The 18,375-nt window shown below is 43.1% G+C and overlaps 1 protein-coding gene across 2 annotated transcripts in view; it reads right to left on the bottom strand.

Moving 5' to 3' along the window:
* The window catches only part of TUBD1 (tubulin delta 1), a 33,917-nt gene that overhangs the window by 13,087 nt on the left and 2,455 nt on the right, over positions 1-18,375 (bottom strand). For both annotated transcript variants that reach the window (XM_040336938.1, XM_040336937.1), the window contains exons 2-5: positions 6,215-6,396; positions 5,986-6,133; positions 4,895-5,111; positions 318-546 (exon numbers count right to left, since the gene is read on the bottom strand). In XM_040336938.1, coding sequence (XP_040192872.1) covers positions 318-546; positions 4,895-5,111; positions 5,986-6,133; positions 6,215-6,383 — 763 coding nt within the window. In that variant the 5' untranslated portion in view covers positions 6,384-6,396. The remainder of the gene's footprint in view (positions 1-317; positions 547-4,894; positions 5,112-5,985; positions 6,134-6,214; positions 6,397-18,375) is intronic.

The following is an 18,375-nucleotide window of genomic DNA, read 5'->3' as shown; positions in this document are numbered from 1 at the left end:
TTATTTATAAATGTACCAACATCTGGGCAACACACCCTGAACTAGGATTGGGTTTTTTTAACTCCTAATTTCCTGCGATACTGTCATGTTACTACACAGTAAACTCATTTAGTCTGTAGATAAATAAGATATCAAGATAAATTGGTACTGTAATCTGAATCCAGAACTTGTACATACTTACTTATTGTTGGTTATACATGATTATCTGCATTTGTTTAAGATACATACATCAAAGCACTAAACCACCAAAGGATTGTAAGAACACAGCTAATGACATTCAATAAAACAGATGGAAAGCAACTTATATCATTACATACCAAGATGATTCTTGCTGTAATATGAACTCTCTGATGTATATGCAGGCTGAAACACACTGCCAAGTTGGTGTGCAATTACTTTATTAACATCCTTAAAGGTGATGTGTTTAATATTCATCAGCTGGGAGCAGATTTTGTGAACAACGTCATTTTCATGAACTAGCAGAGCATCAGAGTTCTGATAAAGGTGTGAAAGGGTCAAGATGGAGTTGTAATTTTGAACAATCACCTAAAAAAAAAAAAAGTATAAAATATCAATATTTTCAACAAGTGTAAACTAGAAAAATGTACCATAAAAATAAATAAACGTAGAAACAGAACAAAAGTAGCATAATGTATGTTCGCAAATATGAAAGGCTTTAGCTGGTTTAATTCCTCCTACAAAAAGGACTATAAAAAACGAAAAAAATTATACATACACACACACACACACACACACACACACACACACATATATATATATAAAAAAAAAAAAAAAAAAAAAAAAAAATCGATATCTTTTAAGATGTACAGTGCCTTGCAAAAGTATTCACCCCCTCCGCATTTTTCGTGTTTTGTTGCCTCACAACCTGCAATTAACATGGATTGTTTGAGGATTTGCATCATTTAATTTACAGAACATGCCCACTAATTTGATTTTTTTTTTTTTATTGCAAAGTAAACAATAGGACAAAATAACTGAAAAAGACAATCTGCATAACTATTCACCCCCTAAAGTCAATACTTTGCAGAGACACCTTTTGCGGCTATCACAGCTCCAAGTCGCTTCGGATAAGTCTCTATGAGCTTGCCACATCTTACCACTGGGATTTTGCCCATTTCTCCTTGCAAAACTGCTCCAGCTCTTTTAAGTTGGTCGGTTTCTGCTTGTGAACAGCAATCTAAGTCTGACCACAGAGTTTCTATTGGATTGAGTTCTGGGCTTTGACTAGGCCATTCCAACACGTTTACATGTTTCCCCTTAAACCACTTAAAGTGGAGGTTCACCCGAAAAAGTTAATTTTTAACATTAGATTGATGCTCATTTTGTAAAGGGGAATCGGGTGTTTTTTTTTAAAATCGAAGCAGTACTAAGGCTTCATTTCCACTGGCGTTTTTACAGCCACTTTTCTGAGCGTTTTTTACAGCTTAAAAACGCCTGTCCATGTTATTCTATGGCATCATGCCCACATAGACGTTTTTGAGCTGCAAATGGCATAGGCGTTTTTGAGCTGTAAAAAAAAACGCAGGACCAGGGCGTTCTGAAGCTCCAGAGTAGAGCTGTAAAAACGCCAGACGTTAAAAAACGCTCAAAAACGCGACCGCGGCATTTTTAAAGCTGCAGCTCACAAAAAAAAAAATTTTTTTTTTTTTTTTACAAAATAAACATGGACAGGCGTTTTTAATCTGTAAAAAAGCCTAACAACAGTGGCTGTAAAAACGCCAGTGGAAATGAAGCCTTACCGTTTTAGAGAGCGGTCTTCTCCGCCGCTTCCGGGTATGGGCTGCGGGACTGGGCGTTCCTATTTGATTGACAGGCTTCCGACGGTCGCATACATCGCGTCACGATTTTCCGAAAGTAGCCGAACGTCGGTGCGCAGGCGCCGTATAGAGCCGCACCGACGTTCGGCTTTTTTCGGCTCATCGTGACGCGATGTATGCGACCGTCGGAAGCCTGTCAATCAAAATAGGAACGCCCAGTCCCGAAGACCATACTCGGAAGCGGCGGAGAAGATCTATCTCTAAAACGGTAAGTACAGCTTCGATTTTAAAAAAAACACCCGATTCTGCTTCACAAAATGAGCATCAATCTAATGTTAAAAAAAAAAAAATTTGGGTGAACTCCCGCTTTAAGTGTTGCTTTAGCAGTGTGTTTGGGGTCATTGTCCTGCTGGAAGGTGAACCTCTTTCTTAGCCTCAAATCACACACAGAGTGGTACAGGTTTTGCTCAAGAATATCCCTGTATTTAGCACCATCCATCTTTCCCTCAACTCTGACCAGTTTCCCAGTCCCGACTGCTGAAAAACATCCCCACAGCATGATGCTGCCACCACCGTGGGGATGGTGTTTTTTGGGTGATGTGATGTGTTGAGTTTGCGCCAAACATGGTGTTTTCTTTGACGGACAAAGTTTTTTCTCATGAGACCAGAGCGCCTTCCTCCATACATTTTGGGAGTCTATCACATTCAGCAAAAAACAAAAAATGGCAACATTTTGAGTTTACGAAAAGGAAAGTAATGGCTTTCTTTTGGCCACTCTGCCATAAAGCCCAACTCAAAGACCGATGGGCCGTACACACGGTCGGTTTGGACCGATGAAACTGAACTTCGGTCCATTCTCATCGGTTTTGTACGCAGCCTTAGGGTTTACTTACTCTTTAAGGACCATGCCTATTTCTGACATTTGTTGTTTACAAGTTAAAAAAACCTTTTTGGGAAAAAAAAAAAAAAAAAAAATCACTAAAAAACTAAAAACAGGAAAGTTAGCCCAATTTTTTGTATAATGTGAAAGATGATGCTACTCCGAGGCTTTAATTTTTTTTTTTAACAGTTATCTGTTTAGAGTTACAGAGAAGGTCATTTGCTAGAATTATTGCTCTCGCTCCGACGATCGCGGTGATACCTCACGTGTGATTTGAACACAGTTTCCATTTGCAGGCATGAATTACTTATGCGTTTTCTTTGGTGCGCGAGCACGCGGGTCGTTGTAAAAATCTTTTTTTTCCTGTTATTTATTTTTTGATTTTTACACCGTCCCTTTAAAAAAAAAAAAAAAAAAAAGTACTCTTTATGGAGGGATCTGGGGTCCAAGACCGCAGATACCTCCTTTGCACTTAAAATTATTCAAAACGCCAAAGTATGCGTTTTTGAATTCTAGGGATTTTTTTAAATCAGCGCCGTTGGCAGCAGAGTAAACCGGAAGGGACGTTGCTTCTGGATCACTACATCGGAGACCCGATCGAAGCAGATTACGCATCGGTTGTTATCACCAGAAAATTGACCGCCAGTAGTTCTCCTGAGGTTACCAGTGGGTTTTTTCTTGTATCCGGAACAACTCCTTTCGCAGTTGTGGCTGCAGTCTTTCTTGGCCCACCAAACCTTGGTTCGGCATCAAGAGATCCCCGAATTTTACACTTCTTAAAAAGTGATTGAACGGTAATTACTGGCACATTTAAAGCTTTGGATATCATATCCTTTTCCATCTTAATAAAGTTCCATTACCTTGCTACAGTTCTTTTCTGCTCTCCATGGCTCAGTATCTAGCCTGCTCAATGCATCCACGTGAGAGCGAACAAACTCATTGACAATTTATACACAGCATTAACTGCAATTTAAAAAAGCCACAAAATGTGGGAAATGAACCTTTAAAAAGGTTAGTTTTTTTTATCTTAATGGATTAAGATGGAAAAAAAAAAACTTCTGTGTGTAGCAGCCCCCCTAATACTTACCTGAGCCCCATCTTGATCCAGCGATGTGCACTCGGCATGCCAAGACTTTCCCTCCTGATTGACTTTGACAGCAGTGGGAGCCAATGGCACCACTGCGGTGTGTGAGTCAGTTAGCCAATGAGGAGAGAGAGAGAGAGGGGGTGGGGCCAAACCACGGCTCTGTGTCTGAATGGACACACAGAGCTGCGGCTCTTGTGCCCCCATAGCAAGATGCTTGCTGTGGGGGCACTCGATAGGAGGGAGGGGCCAGGGGCGCCAAGAAGAGGAGGATCTGGGCTGCTCTGTGCAAAACCAACTGCAAAGAGCAGGCAAGTACGATTTTTTTTTATAAAAAAACAAACCCAAAGAGACTTTAGTATCACTTTAATTGCTGTGTCACCTTGTGTGTCTGTACCAAGGCCAAACATTCCACGGTATGGAAACTTTTTATCAGGGCCATTTGGGCGATTTCTGTTGTCAATATGATTTAAAAAAAGGAGCCAAACATCATGTTATAATAAACATGCGATAATAAATGGCTTTGTATGATCACTAACCTTAAAGCAAAAACCAAACCAAAAATGGAACTTCCGCTTTAAGTGGGAGTCCAGCTCCCACTTCCTCCTGTGGCACCACGGCGCCGGAGGGAAGTTCACCTCTTCCCCCTCCCTCTCGGCAATCATCTGGGACACGCCACAGGTCCTAGATAACTGCCCAGCCAGTCACAGCACACAGCCACAGTCGGACGCCCACAATGACAATGCCAGCACCCGAACGGGGCTTCGTACGGCCGCATCGCTGGAACCCGGGACAGGTGAGTGTCCGATTTTATCAAAGTTAGCAGCTGCTCTTTTTGTAGCTGCTTACTTTTATATGGGTAGAACTGCGCTTTAAATAATATATTTTTTTAGCATGATCAGTCATATTTTCAATATTTCACGATTTGTGCCAGGGTATGCAAACTTTTGAGTACAACTGTATATTCCACCTAATTGTTTATATACAGCTTCATCTGAAAAAAATAATAAAAAATAAAAAAACCCACACAAAGAATATAAAATAAATTGGTGAAAAAAATAAAACAAATAAGTCCTCCAAATGTCCACTACAATTGAATCGATTTGTCATCCAATGCAAGCACTACTGTACTTTATGACTGAATATACCTACCTCTCCGGTACCATAAGGCCAAATAACTTCATTGAGTAGAAGTGAATTAGGGTAGATATCCCGTAAACATTTTGTGATGAACGTTCCCATGCCTGACCCAGTACCACCAGCCATACTCATTATGTTGAAGAAGCCACCCAATCGATCACATTTTTCCACTTGCTTTCTAACCAAGTCCATAACAATATCTTGATATTTAGGGCCATGTACACAGTAGCTACAAAAACAATGGAAAAAAACAAAACACACAAACTGTAAGCTGTATAAAAAGAAAAGAAAAGCAAAGCATAAAACAGTTGCTAAAACATTTACTGTTCTAAATATATTTTGTTATGGTGACTATTTATACACAATTGTATAGAATTTATAACGGGAACAACATATTCTTTATGAAATATTGAGTAATATGTACAAAAGGAAAAAGGAGACAAAGAAATTTGACAAAAGAGAAAGATAATCAAATATAAATAATCCAATCCCAAAAAAGAAGCAGCGCCTTGAGGCTCTATTCACACTAATCCGTTTGATGCATTTTGCAGAAATGCAGGGAATTTTTTTTAACACATCACATCAATGCATTTTTGTGCCTCTGCATTTTTGGAAAGGGTCGGAGACTTATTTCCCCCTGCAAAATGCAGCGTTTTGCATGTAATAGACTTCAATGGACCCACATCCAAAACGCAAGTACCGCGGGAAGCACGCTGACAGCTGATGACTCATCGGTTGTTAAGGACATGGCATCCGGTTTCCTGGCTCCCTTCTTAGCAACCATCTATAAATCAGTGTAAAAAAAAAAAAAAAAAAAAAAAAAAAAAAAAGCCGTAAAACCCAAATCGATGCAAAAAAAGAAAAAAATATTCGCTGTAAAAAAACGTGTCCAAGAACGCGGCATGCACCACTAAAAGCACTGCAGAAACGCTGAAAAAAGCAACATGCATAGATGTGAATCGAGCATTAGGGCTTATGTTGGCTGGTATTCTTGTCAAATGCTTCAATATTTTTGGTTAAATAAGATGACTGGAATTCAGCTTAATTTATAGTGGTCATGTACAGTATGAATGGGAAAAGAAATTACATGAAATTCACCATACCCGTGAGCCCAGTTATTCCCAGATCCTTGTTTCTGGGAAAACTGTGATTTGTCATCATATGCCCATTTACCAGACCGGGCTGCCAACGCTAAAGTCTGAGTAATGACTTTGGGCTCCATGTCAAGAAGCACTGCTCGACTTACAAGTTCTGCAACACAAATCAAATTGGAGGTGTAGTAAAAGCAAGAACTTTAATAGCAATTAAAAATCCATAAAATGGAAAACGTACCTCCAGATTCAGTTTCTTCAAAGAATCTATCCTTTGAAACTGTCTGGTAATAGTCATTTTCTTTCTTGGAGCACAGTCCATTGCTACAGAAATCATTGCAGATGACGTCAAACAATTCATAACCAATTTGGTTTCCACACTGGCCTAATTGCAATGTAATAAATGCCATATCTTTCACTTATCTGCAGCAGGAAAGTAAAACAAAAACATGAAATGAAAAACAGTTAGTACATCACATCTTTTTCTATAAATATACATGCAGACATATTTTAAAATAATAGTTCTGAACCCCAAACAGATATTAAAGCGGATGTGCCATGGGAACAAAATATTAAAAGCCAGCAGCTACAAATACTGCAGCTGCTGACTTTTAATATTAGGACACTTACCTGTCCTGGAGTCCAGCGCCGATCGCAGCAGAGCACGAGCGATCGCTCGTCACTCTGCTGCTCCCCCCGCCATCCACGCTGAGGGAACCAGGAAGTGAAGCGCTGCGGCTTCACTGCCCGGTTCCCTACGGCGCATGCGCGAGTCGCGCTGCGCCCGCCGATTGGCTCACACGCTGTGTGCTGGGAGCCGAGTGTTCCCAGCACACAACGGGCGACAGACGGGATGTGACGGAATGCCCGTCTTTCGCCCGTAGCGTGTGGCCGGAAGTGGGTGCAAATACCTGTCTTTAGACAGGTGTCTGCACCCCCCTCCCCCCTGAAAGGTGTCAAATGTGACACCGGAGGGGGGGAGGGTTCCGATCAGCGGGACTCCACTTTAGGGTGGAGGACCGCTTTAAGAATTGCCACTTCATACACTTGTGAATTCCTTTCAAAATAATTCAAATGCTTTTTTTTTTTTTTTTACACATTCCCTTCATCCTTGTTTGCATACTGTATTAGTATCACTCGGTTCACTATCCAGCTATAGCAGCTTTTCACAGTCTCATAGGAATTTATTTACTAAATCTAGAGAATGCAAACAATCTGTCTCACTTCTATGTAGAAACCAACAAGCTTCTAACCCCAGCTTGTTCAATTTAAAGGGGTTGTAAAGGTTGTTTTTTTATTTTCTAAATAGGTTCCTTTAAGCTAGTGCATTGTTGGTTCACTTACCTTTTCCTTCAATTTCCCTTCTAAATGTTTTTTTCCCCTTTGTCTGAATTTCTCACTTCCTGTTCCTCCTCAGTAAGCTTGCCCCCATCATCTGAGCCGTTCTGGCTGGAGGTTAGTCAGTGTGCTCGTCCCCTCCCTTGGGACTACGTCCCTGTGGGGGATTCTTCTGTAATGTGGTAAGATTAGTGCTGGTTCGCGCCCCAATATCCTCAGTGCAAATACTCATCGACAATATGTAACAATGCATACACAAATTTGACTTAAACTTTGTGCAAACTATGAATAAAGTGCTAATGTATCAAATAGTGCAAATCAAACAATCGTGCAAAAATAGTGCTTATATAATAATCCATAGAAATCCCCCCCCCCCCCAAAAAAAAAACACTTGAAAATATAAGCAATATGAAGACAAAGAAAAATTGTTTCAAAAAATTATTTAAAACTTGTGGGTCCAAACTCCTCTGTATCAAAGTTCCCAAGTGCTTCGCCAATGTGTGAATTCTTCACCACTCTCACCAATATGGACTCACTAGATGAATATGCTGGTAAGATTATAAACCAGTAAACAAGCCACAATCTCTCCCAGCGATCACCGACTGCAACTCGCTCTCCTCACAGGTTTTTGGTCAGGCTCCAATTTTAAAGATCACAGCATTCAATGTGGAAAACAAAAGAGAAGAAGGCTCCCATAGCGTAAGACTGTATCACAGGTTTTATTTAACCACTTCCAGCCCAAGGACGTCATATGACATCCTTGACTTTCAGGGGGACATCTGAATGATTTTCTGCTGGCGATTCTGTGCACCATAAGCAGGGCTGTGGAGTCGGAGTCGGGGGAGATTTTGGGTACCTGGAGTCGGAGTCGGCAAACAATGCACCGACTCCTACTAGATTTAGATTGGAATAAAAAAATAAAAAAAAGCAAGTTTAAATGTCCCAATTCAAAAAAAGTTATAATTAATGACTTCTCTACTGTAAGAATAAAGACCAATGCATGCAGTGCCTCACGTAACCGCAAAACGAACACGTTAAGTGACCGTGAAGAAGCATGCTTTTCATGTGCTTCACTATATGGCACGCAACGCACAATTAGGAGCTGCAATACTTATACTTTCCATAGTGTTTTGTTCTGCTTTTACAGGGAACGCAACGTCCATGTGTAACCTAGCCTCTCACTGATAAGGGATTAAATAAATATGTTTTTTGCAGGACTAGAGAGTGAGACACTTGTATAAGTGAAGGGAATGGAGGGCCAATAGTTCAAGACTGAAGCTGTAAACCATTGGAAAAACTGCTGTCATTTAGCTAAGGCTATAAAAACTTGTAAACTCCGATTGTTAGCTTAAACTTTAAACATGACTATGGGATTCTCCTAGGAAAATCATGTTTTAGAATAAATGCCCCTTCCTGGATCCTCCCACTGCCCTATCTTCAGCAGCAGATAAGCACACAAAGGAGAAAGCAGCAGCCCAACTACCTCTCTAAGATTATTTTCAGCCCTAAAAATAATAAAGTCTGACTTAAGAGCCTCTATGAAAGAGGATCTGGCAGAGGCAATTCTCTTCCTTAGAACTCTACATTGAATTGATTTGCATTTGCTAAGCCTATAACTACATCTCAAGATTAATATAAACCATTTCTAGGTTTTACAGATTTTGTTTTTGGTTCATTATTGATAAGCTTTGTTTTTGTTCTAAAACAACCAAATAATGTGGTTTGTATTTTTGAACTGGTAAAGATCCTGTGCCTGATGTTTATGCCTGCTGCTACTATCCAGCCACTTGATTGATTAATATTTTTTTTTTTATAAAACTTTGTTTTCATTGTGTTTGTCTTTTGCTTAAACTGTGCAATACAGTAGACTGTTGGCTTCCCAGCCAGTAGTCCTGTGGTAGGTTGCGTTTCTTTCCCTCAAGGAATGTATAAAATACATTTGCATATTAATACAGAGGAGTCGGAGTCGGAAGTACATAAAACTCAGGAGTCGGAGTCGGAACATTTATCTACCGACTCCACAGCCCTGACCATAAGAATGATCATAGCGGCAGTTCCGCTGCTTGATCGTTCTTATATAATTACCCCGGTGCCCGGTAGCTCACGCTCAGAAGCAAACACACAAGTAAGTCCCGCCCACCTATGTAAACACCTCTCAAACCACACATGAGGTATCACTGCATGCGTTAGAGCACAAGCAACAATTATAGAACTAGACCTCCTCTGTAACGCTAAACTGGAAACCTGTAAAAAAAAAAAAAAATTCAAGCGTTGCCTATGGAGATTTTTAAGTACCGAAGTTTGGCGCCATTCCATGAGTGTATGTACATTTTATAACATGACATGTTGGGTATCCATTTACTCGGCGTAACATCATCTTTCACATTATACAACAAAATTGGGCTAACTTTACTGTTTTGTAATTTAATGATTTGATTTCCCCCCAAAAAAAGGTGTTTGAAAAATGATTGCGCAAATACCGTGCGAGATAACCGTTATTCCCTATGGTGTCTGCTAAAAAAACATAATGTTTGGGGGTTCTGAGTAATTTTCTAGCAATAAAATTATGATTTTTACATGTAGGAGGAGTGCCAGAACAGGCCCAGTATGGAAGTGGTTAAAGGAGTTGTAAATCTATGCATTAAAGGTAAAAAATGATGCTGCCGCCCCCCCCCCCCCCCGTTTTACTTACTGACCCCTCGAAAGTCCCGCGCTCCTCTTCGCCGCTGATTGGCTAGAGCGGATGGATTGAGAGCAGCGCAGCCATTGGCTGGTGCTGCTGTCAATCACATCCAGTGACGCGGCGTGCCGAGGGGCGGGGCCGAGTGATAAAATGCCGCTTGCTGTATCATGGGAGCGCGCCCGCAAGGACTCATCACCATGCGAGCTCTCTCGCATGAATGTGGTGAGTTCTTGCGGGTAGGACCAGAGAGAGCCACTGAGGGACCCCAGAAGACGTGGATCGGGGCCACTCTGTGCAAAACTAACTGCATAGTGGAGGTAAGTATGACATGTTTGTTATTTTAAAGAACATTCCCCCCCCCCCCTTTATTAACCCTTTAAAAATAAATGTATTCCACTCACATGTAATACCCTGCACAAGGGGGGAAAAAAAAACATGCTCAGCTTTACTGGCCATTCACCTCCAGACAAACCATAGACCTCATGTGTGAACCAGCATACACAATGTCATCAGTGACCTCGTCCCACCCCATGTACGTTTCGTTGTGGGTCTTCAAGGAGCAGCTTGTTCAAATGAAAAGACTCCCGCCTTCTGTCCTGATATGCAGCACCATCCGCCCCTGCCCGCTGAGAAGATAAAATCGAGGGCAAGGAGAAAACCCAGGTTAATTAGTGGCATGGCCTCAGTCCGGACAGGACTGTCACTCTGTCCAGGTTTGTACAGAGGTCTGGCATTTTGTGAACCCTGCACTAGACCATATTTTGTGCCTCAAATGGCTGTGTGCATAAGTTGCGTTAAGACCCCTTTCACACTGGAGGCGTTTTTCAGGCACTTTAGCGTTAAAAAATAGCGCCTGTAAAAAGTCTCAACTGCAATCCCAGTGTGAAAGCCAGAGTGCTTTCACACTGGGGCACTGCGCTGGCAGGGCATAGAAAAAAAAAGTCCTGCTAGCAGCTTCTTTGCAGTGTTTTAGGAACTGTGGGCAGGGGGCTAATCGGAATCTGGAAGCCCCCTTTAAGAAGGAGGCCCGCAGATCCCACCCCATGTCAATGAGTATCGGGTACCTATTCAGCAAAAAAGTGTCACAAGGTAATAAAAAAACAGACTGTTTTTGACAATGGCGAGGGCCTGGAAAAAACCTACTGTTTCATTCCCAGAGGTTAAGAATACCCTGACGACTCTTATGATCCATGAAAAGATGGCTAGCGTCCTTCATGACTCTCATGCTAAATTTCTTAAGGTATGGGCCCCGTGGTGGTCCTATACACTCCCTAGTTTGCACCCGTCTAGTCTGGGGCTCTAAATTTAATTTGTCCTTACTTCCAGCCTGAGGGTTCTTTCTTTCCCTTTCTTTGTTTCTGAGCTTTTGCTCGCTGTTCTGCTCTATTCTTCCCCTCTTTCTCCCTTTGTTGTGTATGTTTTTTTTATTCTTTTTTTTTTTATCCCCCGTTTTGCGGATAACTCCGCCCCTCCCCCTTTTACCTGCCTTGGCCCCTGGGTCTGCCCCCCGGCCCCGGCTGGGGAGACGGTGGTATATTATAATTAGTTACTTTAATAGTATATATTCTATTATGTGCTTTTATGTATACTTATGTTTTATGTCCATATCCCCTGCGTGGGAACTTGTCTGTTTTTCCTCTTTTTTTATATATTTTAATAAAAAAAAAATTGTACAGACTGTTTTTGGCAATTCTTTTATTAAAAAAGCTGAGTTAGACTTACTGGTAACTCCTTTTCTGAGAGTCTTCCAGGACAGACCATGAGACCTAGGGCTCCTCCTACCAGGACAAAAAACACGTTACCCCCACCAGATAAAAGGGCGGTCCTCCAGGCCCCATGTCAGTCTTCTCGAGAACCATAGGACTTCCCTGAAAAACATATGCATAATACACATAATTTTCATACAAAACCGGGTGGGAATCCGGGTGTCCTGGAAGACTCTCAGAAAAGGAGTTACCGGTAATGCCCCGTACACACCATCACTTTATGTGATGAAAAAAAATTACGTTTTTAAAAACGTCACTTTAATTGACCGTGTGTGGGGGAAAACGTTGTTTTATGTCTTCTAAAAAACGACCAAAAAAAATTAAAGCATGCTTCAATTTTATGTGTCGTTTTTCAAAACGTCAACTTTTACTTCACAGAAATTGACCGTGTGTAGCAAAAAACGTCGTTTAAAACAACGTTTTTTCACCCGCGCATGCCCAAAAGCTACTTATGAAGCGAGCTTCAATGGAAAAACGTGGTGAACGTAACCTCGCTTTGCTAAAACATTGTGAGAAAAACGATGGTGTGTAGGCAACTTCGTCTTTGAAAATTGAAGTTTCAAAAACGTCATTTTTTACTTCACAGAAAATGTCGTTTTTTTTCCATTCACATAAAGTGATGGTGTGTACGGGGCATAAGTCTAACTCAGCTTTTCTCCCAAGCGTCTTCCAGGACAGCCCATGAGACGATGAGCCAGAACTTACCAGTCTAGAGTGGGACAACTGCCTGAAGGACCTTTCGACCAAACGCCTGTTCTTGAGCAGATAGCAGATCCAGGCGATGATGTTTAATGAAGGTCGAATAACTGGACCATGTGGCAGCCTTGCAAATTTTTTCCGGTGAGGCACCAGCCTTCTCAGCCCAAGACGCAGACAAAGCTCTTGTTAAATGCGCAGTGACAAAAGGTGTAGGAACTTCTCTAATTTTGTAAGCTTCCGAGATGGCTTGCTTTATCCATCTAGCCAATGTAGCTGTAGATGCACTCTTACCCTTGTGCGTACCTAAAAAAAGGACAAATAAAGCGTCTGTTTTCCTAAAGGTCTTTGTGACCTCCAGATAAACGAGAAGGATTCTTCTCACATCTAAAAGACTAAACTTTCTTTCTTTCTTGATCGCCCTGTGGCGAACTACAAAAGGATGGCAGTACAATGTCCTGCGATCTGTGGAATGTACTGGCCACCTTAGGCAAAAAACCTGGATCCGTTTTTAAAACAACTCGATCCTCAAAAATCGTGAGGAACGGCTCCCTCACTGATAAGGCCTGTAACTCGCTTACTCTACGAGCTGAGGTAATTGCTACCAAAAAAATGTTTTTTAAAGTAAGTAATTTAATATAAATATCCTCTAGCGGCTCAAAAGGAAACTCTACCAGAGTTTGAAGTACCAGGTCCCAAGTTGGACAACTTCTCACCACTACTGGCCTGGCCCTAGAACTGGATTTGAAGAATCTAGCTACCGTGGGATTTTCCAAAAGAGAAAAGAGGAAAAACACAGATAGCTGCCGCCCGTACCTTCAAAGTACTAACTGAAAGACCCCTGTCGACACCCTCTTGAAAAAATTCCAAAATAGAAGGAACATCATGCGTTGATCTTTGGTTTTCAGACAACCATGAGTTAAACTTTTTCCAAACTTTCGAATATATGGCTCTAGAGACTGGTTTTCTGCAATTCACCAGAGTCTTGATTACTTTGTCAGAAAACCCCTGAGCCCTCAGTATCTTTTCTTCAGATACCAAGCCGTCAAGTTTAAGGAAACCGCCTGTGGGTGTGCGACTGGACCCTGCGATAGCAAGTCCTTTCTCTTCTGAAGCCTCATTGGAGGCTCCGAGACTAGAGTCTGTAGCAGGGTAAACCATGGCCTCTTGGGCCAAAAAGGGGCAATCGGAAGGTCTGTTTCTTCTAGGAGAAACTTCCGGAGCACTTCCGGAATAAGTCTGATCGGTGGGAAGGCGTAGCAAAGGTCGAATGGCCACGGATTCACCAGCGATTGATCTGCTGGGTTCAGAGAAAAGAACTCCTCTGTCTTGCAGTTGTCCCGATTTGCGAACAGATCTGCTTCGGGACAACCCCATTTGTCGGTGATTTTCGCAAATACCTCTGATCCACCTTGTGGCGGCTGAGATAGTCTGCCAGACAGTTTTGCGTCCCCTTCAGGTGCAATGCTGTAATTGAGGCTAGATTCTCTTCTGCCCATGACAAAATTTCCTGGGCAATCGATTGAAGAATCCGACTCCTCGTGCCTCCCTGTTTGTTGAGGTACGCAACTGTCGCAATGTTGTCGGATAGGATCTGGAGATTGTGACCCCTGATTTCGGACTGAAAACCCTGCAGGGCTCTCTGGACCGCTAGAAGCTCTCTCTGGTTCGATTAAGCTTTTGCTTCCCTCAAGGACCATTTTCCCTGTGCGACTTTTTTGCTGAGGTGGGCTCCCCATCCCCAGGAACTTGCATCTGTCGTGATCCTCTTGGATACAGGAGTGGACCATGGCAGGCCTCTTGTTAGGTGAAGATTTGTCCTCCACCACCACAAGCTTCTTTTCACCTTGGTAGGTGACAAAACATTTGACTCCAGAGACCTCGCGTCTCCATCCCAGTTTTTCAGAAGAAACATCTGCAATGGTCTTTGATGGAATCTTGCCCATGGTACTGCAGGGAAACATGAGGTCATCAGACCCACTGCCCTTTAAACCTCCCTCAGCGAGACCGACTGATTGGTCTGCAAGGCTGAAACCGCTTGCACCATTTTTGAGACCTTCTCCTCTGGGAGAAAAACTTTTTGGTCTACCGAGCAAAAGTCGTAGCCCAGATACTTTACCTTCTGGGCCGGATTTAGGGAAGACTTCTCGCTTTATCAACCAGCCTAGGGATTGAAGGAAGTCCTGCACAGTCTGGAGATCTGTTAGAAGTCTTTGGTAATAAAGATAAGTAAGGTTCCCTTATTGACAGGGCATGTAATTCGCTAATCCTGAGCGCTGAGGTTATGGCGACCAGAAATAAAGCCTTCAAAGCAACATCTCTGAGAGATGCATCCTTTAAGGGCTCAAAGGGCTTTCCAGCCAAAGACTTTAACACCACTGAGAGATCCCATTTCGGGAATCCCTTAACCTGGGACGGCCTAGCCATCGAGAGGGCTCTGAAAAACCTAGTTACCAAAGGTTCTGAGGCTACGGACCTCTCTAGGAAGACTGCCAAGGCAGATACTTGCACTTTTAAAGTGCTGACCACCAAGCCCCTATCTGCTCCTTCCTGCAAAAACTCCAAAATGGCTTCAAGGTCGTTGGGGTCCAGGGCTGATGAGTTACACCAGGTCATATACACCCTCCAGACCTTTGCGTAAATGGCTCTTGTTACTTTCTTCCTGCTGTTTAACAGGGTAGACACTAAACGGTCCGAAAAAACTTTTTCTTTTAAGAGCCGCCTTTCAGATACCAGGCTGCAAGGGAGAGACTGGACACATCCGGATGAAACACCGGGCCCTGCCTCAGAAGGTCTAATCCGGGAGGTAGATGCCAACATGGTCTGGCAGCCATACCTAGGACCGTCGAGAACTACGCTCTCTTGGGCCAGTATGGAGTGATCAGAATGACCGGAACCCTTTCCCTCTGAATCTTCCTCAGAACTAGGGGAATCAACTGGAACGGGGGAACGCGAAGCACAGACAAAATCTCCAGGGATGCGCCAGAGCATCTTTTCCTAGGGACCCGTCCAGTGTGTTTAGGGAAAAGAATAGAGGCACCTGGGAGTTCTCTCCCGAGGCAAACAGGTCCACCTCTGGTAGCCCCCACCTGTTGGAGATTTCTAGAAAAACCTCTGGGTTCAGAGACCATTCCGACTCCCGTACTTGGTGTCTGCTCAGGAAATCTGCCACCCCGTTCAGGGATCCCTTCAGATGTAACGCTGAAAAGGGATCGCAAGTTCTTTTCTGCCCAAAGCAAGATACTCGCGGCAAGAATCTGCAGAGGTCTGCTTCTTGTGCCCCCTTGCCTGTTTAGGTATGCTACAGCCGTAGCATTGTCCGTCAACACCTGAACGTGATGGTTTAGAAGATCCGGAGCAAACTTCCTTAGAGCTAAAAGCTATCGCCTTTAACTCTCTCCAGTTTGAGGACTGTTCTGACTCCTCCTTTATCCAGAACCCCTGGATGAAGTCCCTTTCCAAGTGGGCTCCCCATCCCCACGCACTGGCGTCTGTAGTCAGTCTTTTCCCCACTGGAAAAGACCATTCCAGACCTTTAGAAAGAACCTGCTGGTCTTTCCACCAATAGAGGGATCTTTTTACCTGCGACGGGATCTTTACGTGAGTGTCCAGGGAGCCGAGACTGTGATCCCATGACCTCAGGAGAAAGGTTTAAAGGCACCTGAAATGTAGTCTCGCCCACTGAATAGCCGGCATGGTCGAAGTCAAAACTCCCAATGCCGACATCACTTGCCTTATAGTTATAGGCTGGTTGTACTGGGGCCACAACACGGCCTCCTGGACCCTAAACTTTTTCTCCTGGGGAAGAAAAATTCTTTGGTTTAGCGAATCCACCTGGTAACCCAAGAAACAAATCTCCTGAGCAGGCAGTAGGGACGACTTCTGAAGATTCAGAATCCAGCCCAGTGACTCCAGGTGGACTTGCGCTCTGGACAGGTCCTCCAACAACCTTTCCTTCAAAGGGGCAAAGAACAAAAGGTTGTCTAGGTAGGGTATGACCGCCACCCCCTGTAGACAAAGCGGGGCTAAGGCTTCCGCCATAACCTTGGTGAAAATTCGAGGTGAGGATGACAGCCCGAATGGTAGGGCCCTGTATTGGAGGTGATGAACCACACCTCCCGTCTTTGTTGCCAGTCTGAGGTACCTCTGGGACTGCGGGATGTGTAGGTAAGCATCCCTTAAATCTATTGACGCCATATAACAGCCTGGCGTCAATAGATTCCGGACTGAAAAAATAGAATCCATCTTGAACTTCCTGTACTTGACGGATTTGTTCAATGGTTTTAGATTTAGGATCATTCTGAACTTTCCGGCAGGTTTCTTTACCAGAAAGACGTGAGAATAGAATCCCAGCCCTTGTTCCGCTGGGGATACCTGCACCACCACTCCCTGTTGCATCAGCTCTCTTAAAGAGGACTTCATGGCCAGGGATTTTTCTGGATCCTTTGGGGTATTTGTTACTAAAAACCTCTCTGGTGGGGTCTCCGAGAATTCTATGTCGTAACCCTGGGCCAGGGTGCTCAGGATACAACGGCTGGAAGTTACCTCTGACCACCGCGAAAGAAAACTCTGTAACCTTCCGCCGACCCGTACGGGTGAGTCATTGGGATTTTTCGGTTTGCGCAGGAGGATTGAAAAGGATAGGGGGCCGTTTCTTCCTCTTAAAGTAGAGTTCCATCCATAAATATAACATTACATCAATAGTTTTAAAAAAATGTCATTAGTCCTTTACGAATTTTTTTTTTTAGATGCCTTCAAAGTGTTGTTGCTAGGCAGAATAGTTAATCTTCCCACTTCCTGCACCTAGGTGCTTAATGCTTACTAACCTACACCGCACAGACTCCTGGGAATGTAGTGGGTGTAACTTTCCAGGAGTCTGTGCACTCCCCAGTCTCAAAGAATCATGTGACTTGGACAGCACAGGTGCTGAAACCTGATCTGACACTGCTTGTGCAGCACTGAGCATGTGCGAGATTTGCAAGGCTGAAATCCAGGAAGTCATACAGTCTGGCTTCATGATGCACACACTTAAGATGGCCCCAGTCAATTTCTATTGTATAAAGTGTCTAAATGCTATAACAACCTAACAAAACAGACCTTAGTTTACAGACATATTTACTAGAATACATTAAGCTTGTGTATTACAGGGGTATTTATATTTAAAAAGTGAAATTGTGGCCGGAACTCCGCTTTAACTGGAAAGTATTTCTTCCTATCCGCAGTCCTGTCTAGGATACTATCCAGTTAAGGCCCAAAAAGGAGGTCTCCCGAGAAAGGAATCCCACAAAGTTTGTTCTTTGACGATGCATCACCAGGCCAGGTCTTTCTTTCCTAGTGCACCTAGTTATGGGGCCGTGCACAGGAAAGACTTTAGATTTCTTTTTGTGCAAACCTTTGTACATAAGGTCATGTTTAGATAATTGTACCTCCTCCTCTTTCATTTCAAGAGTTGTATAGATAGCCTTTAACAAGTTATCCACGTCTTCCAAAGACAACTTAAACCTTGAGCCCCTAGAGGATTCTCTATCCTTGGGCCCTGTATCTGACCCCGATTCTTCTGGAGAAGAACGGGTAGATCTAGCTTTGGCTCTCCACACTCTGTTGCAGAGTGCTACCAACTGAAGCCTTTCTATTTGAAGACGGACCCTCTGTGGGAGCCTGAAATCTATCATTTAGACTTTTGAAAGAGCTAAAAGTAGATTTAAGCTCATCACTAACTGAAGTCAGTATTTTCTGACATGAGGCTACCGGGTCATCTTTTACTAGGCCTGAAATACAGGAGCTCAGTTTACTTCCGCAAACCGCACATTTCTTTTTTGGTGGCTGCGCTTGGGCTTTGTCCTGATTCTTGGCCTGCAAGAGAACAAATGGCCCTGTAAATTTTTTGCAACATACCCTCCATTACTCCCCGTGCAGGAG

This window comes from Rana temporaria, chromosome 2, assembly GCF_905171775.1.
Source record: "Rana temporaria chromosome 2, aRanTem1.1, whole genome shotgun sequence".
NCBI lineage: Eukaryota > Metazoa > Chordata > Amphibia > Anura > Ranidae > Rana > Rana temporaria.
This window is presented reverse-complemented; position numbering and strand designations above follow the sequence as displayed.